The 7,796-nt window shown below is 39.3% G+C and overlaps 1 protein-coding gene and 1 long non-coding RNA gene across 2 annotated transcripts in view; both read right to left on the reverse strand.

The window, feature by feature from the left end:
• Positions 1-1,009: 1,009 nt before the first annotated feature.
• Positions 1,010-2,672, reverse strand: LOC104941877 (uncharacterized). Its single transcript, XR_797944.1, has 3 exons — positions 2,537-2,672; positions 2,070-2,159; positions 1,010-1,635 (listed from the first exon to the last, which is right to left on the reverse strand). It is a non-coding gene; the product is annotated as an uncharacterized lncRNA (long non-coding RNA).
• A 4,882-nt stretch (positions 2,673-7,554) lies between these two features.
• atp6ap2 (ATPase H+ transporting accessory protein 2) overlaps positions 7,555-7,796 on the reverse strand; it is a 4,404-nt gene continuing 4,162 nt past the window's right edge. The window contains exon 7 of the mRNA XM_010767051.1: positions 7,555-7,577. Coding sequence (XP_010765353.1) covers positions 7,555-7,577 — 23 coding nt within the window. The remainder of the gene's footprint in view (positions 7,578-7,796) is intronic.

Consider the following 7,796-nt stretch of genomic DNA (forward strand, 5'->3'; position numbering starts at 1 on the left):
ATTTCCACCAGCATTTTTAAAAACACAGCAGAGTCAAATTGTGTTGGGCTCAGTGCTGCTAGTTGCGCTCCTGTTCTCCTTAGCAACATCCGGTAGGCACCAGAAGTGCAACAGGAATAACAGCGAGGTGCACAAAGGGCTGACATTTGTTCCCGGGAAGGATGGGTGAGCAAAGTAACTAAGCACGTTCAATTCAACTGCATTTTTACAGTACAATTGTGAGATATGCTATTCAGATATTTTTAAATATAAGAAAGTTTTGGGCACACAGTGTATCACGTTTAAAGGTAGGGTAGGTAATTCACTTCAGAAACACTTTTTGTTATATTCCATGGAATGCTCTTAACATCCCGATAGCAATGAATATATTAAATGCGTTGACAATAAATACAACTATTTCATCTGTGGAAGCCGTGGCGCTGTAAAATGAAAGTCCAATTATCTATCTCGCCCCGCGGCAGATAATTGGATGGCCTACCTGCCTGTCAGCCTTCCATCTCGTGCACAAACTTATCTCGTGCCCTCATTGGTCATGTGGGCGTTCGTGTGTGTTGGAGGAGTGGCTATGTAAGGAAATCTGCAGATTTTTTTTGGTTGTTTACTCTCACATTCTAGCTTAGTCGAGCTAGTTTCTCCATTCTTACCTACCCTACCTTTAAGTTAAGGTACAAAAGTAGCATATTAGCATGAGAAAATGCACAAGTAGCATACCAAAAGTATAAGTAGGCCTACCCATTATTAAGAGTAATGTAAAATTGGGTAAAAAGTATTGATCCATTGAAGTGTTGAAACTAGTTTCTTATATTGTAAACTATAATCATGCATTAGATGAAAATATTATATTTTTTAAATGTGCTTTTTTCATCATTTTTGCATTACACCTTTGCGTTTCTTAATCAGTCAAGTCAAACTAGGATTAAAGGTTTTATTTCTTATCTCTATTCCTTTATACTTTATACTTAACCTAATAACAATAACCTTTCGCAAGATTAAAGACAGCAACTGTAGCAACTTTTTTTTAATCGTTTTATTTATAGTAACAGCAGAAGAAACATCAGGCCTGCTCAGCCCCTGAAGAGAGGTTGGTGAGTTGGCCTTCATAAACTGCAGTATACAGGCTTTTCTCACAGAAAACATGATGACTTACCAGGTACTAATAACATACAGTTTGGATTGCATTCAGGTGCCTGTTTTGTGAGTTAGCTCAAACATGGAAAAGAGTCATTGTTATTAGTAGCATCTGTTATTTTCCTATGGTAAGTCAAAATGTGCTGTGAAAAAGGATGTCTGTCATTAGCTCGATATTGGTCCCTGAGTACAGCATAGACACTGGAAAGAAGTCTGTAAGGGTCTGTTTGTACAACTTTAGTTTGGCCAAATATATGTTGACCGTAAAATGGAAACGGTTCTGGATATACAACATTGAATGATCCATTATCCCGTTTTACTGTTATGCCCAAATCCATTGCGGAGACCACAGTTCCAGTGTCCAGCATGATCTTTAACGTCAGGAAGAGCCAGAATTTTGCACAGACGTTCCTGAGGACGTCATCAAGCATGCTGCTCCACCAACACCTTCCTCAGGTGCTGGAATCAGAGCGGCCGCAGTAATGCTTCCTCTTGACTCGTGTCCAGCTAAGTGGAAAATAAACATCAATATGAGTTAGTTACTTATACAGCATAATACTCCTTATGTACCTATACACTCATGTATATGTTTCATGACATAATGGTAAGTCAAATCAAGCTAAATTATGTCTGAGCATTTAAAAAAAAGATCAAGTTTGGCAAATAATATTCTTAAATTAGATTTGTATTATTTGATCGAAAACCAAAACTGTCCCATTCAGTAGCATGGCCATGGGGCACAGTCAATATTCCACAAAGATCTGAAGAATAAACAGTAAGATGACTATGAAAAAAAAAGCAAATATCTGTAACTGTATGATATGCAGGGATCATACAGTTAAAGAGTTGTCAGTTTATTGTTCAGAGTATACACAGGGTTCATTTGTTAGAAGTTATTTCTGTTTCTTTTGCAGAAGTTGTAGTAGAGGAGGTTGTCTTACCACTAGCACTACATGGTGTTGTGATGGGCTTTTCCAGTTGCTCTCCTGCATCAATGGAGGCCCGGATCTTCCTCACCACGTACATGCTAGCTGTGATGTGAAGCCAAACGATAAAATAACTGTTAATAGGTACAAATATAGCACATATATCTTACAGGATAATTACTAATACTACATTAAGAGGTAGAAGTAGTATTCAGAAACATTTTACAGCAAAAAATACCTCTAATTTCAGTAAATATAAATATTTCCCGGTGAAATGTAGCAAAGTACATTTGTAGAGTAACTTCAAATGGATAATCGAATAAAGTATAGGAAGGCCTATTTCAACCAATGTAGCCTGCTTCCCACCACTCCATGTAATTAGTAGGCTGATAGTTTTCATATATTTCTCCCTCCGCGGCGTGGGCGCGGTCATAAAGGTTGAATACAGGGGGAGAAGAGAACAAAACGAAAACAAATCCTACCTTTTATTATCAGTCAGACCATGGTTGTTTCCTTATTTGTATCTATTCGGTATAACCTAACATTGTCACCTCTTCCGTTGCAGGTAAACGTCGCTGTCTGCACTCTCAATATTGTGTTATAAAATCTGAGCTGTTACAAAAGCATTCAGCCAATTACATTCCGCGGAGGCGGGGCTTAAAGCTTGTACACACATTCTGATTGGCTTAGCTGTTACACAATTGCATAATATTAAGCGCATGATACATACCGTAGAAGAGAGCTTTTAGATGTGTCAGTCCAACAGTGCAGATAATCTTCCTGCTTGTGATCACAACGTCCGTTAAAAAACATTATAACACATATGAGACGTTCTGCAGTAAGGAGGGGCGTTTCACCGAGGACAGGTGTTCTTACTTTTATGTAGCTGACGGAGAATGTTTACTTTACACGACACTGTTCAACACTTAATTCTGCTTCACTCTTTAACTAAACAACCGCGGATGTCTTGAAAGACTCTTTCGCTAAATATTTTTTAAGATATCCGCGTTCTTGTGACACGTAAATACTACGGATATCTGCGTTCTTGTGACACGTAAATACTACGCTTCCTATGTTTTGGTGCGGACTGCGCGCAGATATCCGTAGTATTTACGTGTCACAAGAACGCGGATATCTTAAAANTCTTTTATACATCAACATGTGTCCCCTCTGTGTAAAGAGATTCTGAAAGTTTCAGGAAAAAAGACCCCCTCTCTTTTTGTCCTGATCCATTTATATAAAAACCTGTCAGAAAATGAGCTGATCAGATTTTGGCCACTTTACGATGTCATAACGATGTGTTGTCTTGTGTAACCATTAGCCAATCAGCAACCACGGTACCCCCCCACCTTATCACCTGAATCTACTCCTAGAGCACCATTGAGTTCTTTGTAACCAAATATCTCTCAGAGGGGCGTGGGGAGGGGCTCCTTATTTTCATCTAAATTAACAGACAGAGAATCAGCACTTTGGAAACAGGGCTGAAACAGAGGGGATTATGGGTAATGCTGCAATGATCTGTTTGGTGTTTGGAGTCAAACACTTCAGAGACATGTTTTGTATATATCTGAGACCTATAATATATTGATGATAAACAGTATAATAGGGGACCTTTAAACACTCTTGGATTATGGCTAAGATGTCTTTTACATGTTTTCTAGCTGCAGAGACACAAACACTTGGCGAAGGATCACTCTCCGGACCTGTACTCTCTGGAGCTGTCCGGCCTGGAGGAGCTCAGCAGGGTCTACGGCCAGGACTCTCCTCAGTACCGTGACGCCACCGCCATCCTCGCCACCGTTCTGCAGAAAGTAAGTAGACAGTCTAAATTTGGCCTTACTTACTTTTACATCCTCATTTTAATTTTAAATCTGTCATCTGTGTATAATAATACTTTTTCTCATTGTAGTTTGGAGAGGATGTGTATGGTCTATATGGCAACAGCACTGTGGTGGAGGTGGTTACAGTGAAGACCTTTCAGGCTCCTTTGACCAGGAAGTCCCGTTCAATCCTGGAATCCAAACAGATCGTAAGTCATGATTACTTGTTGCACGTCACACTACTACCTTCATTTAAACAAAGTTTATTGCAGGGCTGTTGTATTAAAATCAGGCTTCTTACGGTCATTACAAACCTGGAAAAGTCATGGAAATTCAAAATGCTAATTCCAGGCCCTGGAAAAGTTATGGAAAACAATATTTTTCCCAAAGTTTTGGAAAAGTCATGGAAATGTAACTAAAGTTGCATCAAATATAATTTATATTTTAGCTAATCGCCCGAAATAGTAATACTATAATGATAATAAATACTGTATAGTAATGAAACGTAAAATGGCATTTAACTGTCGAGGTATTTTGCTGGTGAGAGATTTTAGTTGCTTTAGCCTGTAGAAGCTAGTAAGCCTACCATTTGATTTGTTTTAGATAGGCATAACATGTTTCATATGCAGACCTTATTTTCCTGTTCCATGTTCAAATAAACCATTTTCAGTGGTACTGAAACGGTCATGGAAAAGTCATTGAAAATCATTGGTGAAAAAGTGTATGAACCCTGTAGAATGCATTAGTTGGAGTTAGTTCTACTTAATAAACTGGCAACTACTTTTAAGTTTTTATGGTGTTTGCATATTATGCCATGTGTGAAATCTCCATAATCTGGAGCTGGTTTCATGGTCTTGATGGTTTCCCTTGTGCCTTTGATGCTATAAAAAAGTTAAAATGTGTACCGTGAAAAAAGTGCATGACAAAGCTCTATTGATGATTTAAAGTACCGTACATGTCTCGTGTTGGGGTGATGTTATCAATGGTGAGAAATATGAAATAACAAAGCCTACACTGTTAGTATTTATTTCTCTGCACTGTGTCATTGTGTTGTCTCCTAGGTTCTGTAGTGCCCGGAGTCTGTCTTTTTATTTTCTTCCTCCCAACCCCCATCCCCTCAGGAAGCCTTTTGCCTCCTGTCATGTCATCATAGAAAATAAGAATTTGTTCTTAATTGATTTTCCTGGCTAAATAAAGGTTCTACTACTACTACTACTACTACAGTGGGATTGCCGTTCTAGTCCATGCTTCTTAGTTTTTATGACTTAGGTCTGGAAACAAGGAATGCTTTGATCAGCAGCTCTTTAAAAAGGCTAATGGGAGTCAGATGGTGGGAGGTGATTCCTAATAGTTAGTAGATCTTAGTACATCCTGTTGCAATGCATGCAAAGTGATGAAGATGAAAAGGTTGAAGGTTTGTTATTTAAGTAATGCGTCTACTTTTATTACATTATAGAGCAACCCCGGCAGCCCTTACAACCTGGCCTACAAGTACAACTTCCAGTATGCTGTGATCTTCAACATTGTGCTGTGGCTGATGATCGCTCTGGCCCTCGCCGTCATCGTCACTTCATACAACCTGTGGAACATGGACCCAGGATACGACAGCATCATCTACAGGATGACCAACCAGAAGATCAGGATGGATTAGGTCCTGACCCATCAACACTCCCTCTGTCCTCTTTAATCCCTCCAGTGAATGTTTGTGTGTTTTGTGAGGTCTTGTTTAGTGAAACAAAATGTGACAACTTGAGGGGAGGAAGGGTTTAATATGGAGTCACCTCTTTGATTACAATGCTGACATGATAACGGACAAAAAACATTGACATTTCAGTATTTGTTCTTACATTTGCCTACATAAATAAATCCTCCTACACTGATGTATACACTGAACCAATTCACCCTTCCTCCCTTCAACTTCAACTCATTCCTTCTGACTTTGACTCCTCACTAACTATGTTTTGTTTGTTTCCCTGGTGATTGCAACTTTATTTTTTATTGTAAAAAATAGTGTAATATGAAAGAATGCGTCTGTTTCCGGTGTGAACTTGTTGTGGTTGTTTGGCTGTGTGAAGCTGTTTTAAGTTAAATGAAATCTATGTGTATATATTGAAGATACAAAGAAAACTGTATGAGAAACTGCTGTACTCTTATTGTGAAAAGATGTGTGCAGTGTTTATTCCAGGTAGGTTTCACCCTGCTTTAGATGAATAGTTACTCATTATGATGGTTGTTAAGATTGGACAAGGATAATTTAAGCTCTGTCAATTGCAATAAAATGCCTGACAATAAATTATTACATGGATCACCCCAATTTGTTTCCTTTCATTCATTCAAGCATGTGCTTAATTTAGAAAAAAACAATTATTTACTGTTTCAAAATAACCTTTAACCTTTTTGTAAATATTAGAACTCTTATACTTGTGTAGTTTGATGTCATGTTTCAGATACGTTGTTAATTAAAACCCCTTGCGAAAATTTGCTCTCTAACCTTAAAATAACTAATTTAAGTAACTCTTGAAATGATCCAGTATTTCACCTTATGCAGTTTTTACTTGTAATGGAGTATTTTATACTGTGGTATTAATGTTATACTTAAGTAAATGAATATTTCTTCCACTACTGCACCTATCTTACCATTTTTGGGTGCGTTCACACCTGCCTTGTATAGTCCGGTTGAATCGAACCCTGGTGCGTTTAGCCGCTTGGTGCGGTTCATTTGGGTCGGTGTGAACACAATCCGAGACCTCTGAAGTAAACAACCAGACTCTGGTCCGCTAAAATAGGTGGTCTCGGACACGGTTCATTGCTGGTGTGAACGCAGTCCGCACCAAAACATAGGAAGCGTAGTATTTACGTGTCACAAGAACGCAGATATCCGTAGTATTTACGTGTCAAAGAGTCTTTCAAGACATCCACGGTTGTTTGGTTAAAGAGTGAAGCAGAATGAAGTGTTGAACAGTGTCGTGTAAAGTAACAATTCTCCGTCGGTGAAACGCCCCTCCTTACTGCAGAACGTCTCTCTATACTGTATGTGTTATAATGTTTTTAAACGGAGGTTGTTTGATTATATAATCATATGCGCGGGCCGCTAGTGTCTGTTGATCTCCAGATTAACAGCAGCATGAGAATAACCTGCCGAAAGTGCCGATGCTCCATAGCTGAGGCTCCGGTAGAAATTGCAGGGATTTGCGTTTTTACCCCCTTTTGACCAATTGTTGAACAGCATTTCCGTGCACATGACTTGTGTTTAAAGTTTATAGTCCGTTTGAGTTTTGCCCGTGTGAACGCAAACTAAACCTTCTGAAAAATGAAACAATGCAACTAGGGCTGTGCAATTAATCGTATTTTAATCGCGATCACGATTATGGCTTGCGACGATTATGAAAACAGCATAATTGACAAAATACGATTATTTTGCTGGGTGCGCTTTCGCCTCGACCAAAAAGCAGATGCCCGCTCAACTTCATACACCACATTATCACAGTCATCGATTCAGGACGCATTGTACAGAGCAACGGCTTACGCGACGAGCTCGCAGAGACACAGAGATATTACAGGTGTCATTACATTTCACATCGCTAAAGATATGTGCCCAGTTAGCACTGTTAGCAACCAGGGCTTTAAGCAACTTGTCAATACGTTGGACAAGCATTACGCGATGCCGTCTCGGTATTATTTCAGCAGGTCTGCGCTGCCTGCACTATATGACAAATGCCGTGGGGAAGTTGAGAGAGATGTGGCTTCAGCTGACTACTTTGCCACCACAACGGACCTATGGTCTAGCCCAGGGGTGCCCAACCAGTCGATCGCGGGGAGATTCCCAGTCGATCGCAAGATGTGTCTAAAAATAGAACAACAATATTCTTTGTTATCGTTAATGTCTTGTAACATAATCTTCCTGTGCCAGAATAATGCACTT

The sequence above is a fragment of the Notothenia coriiceps genome, unplaced genomic scaffold (assembly GCF_000735185.1).
Source record: "Notothenia coriiceps isolate Sejong01 unplaced genomic scaffold, NC01 NC01_scaffold00004049, whole genome shotgun sequence".
In the NCBI taxonomy this organism is placed as follows: Eukaryota; Metazoa; Chordata; class Actinopteri; order Perciformes; family Nototheniidae; genus Notothenia; species Notothenia coriiceps.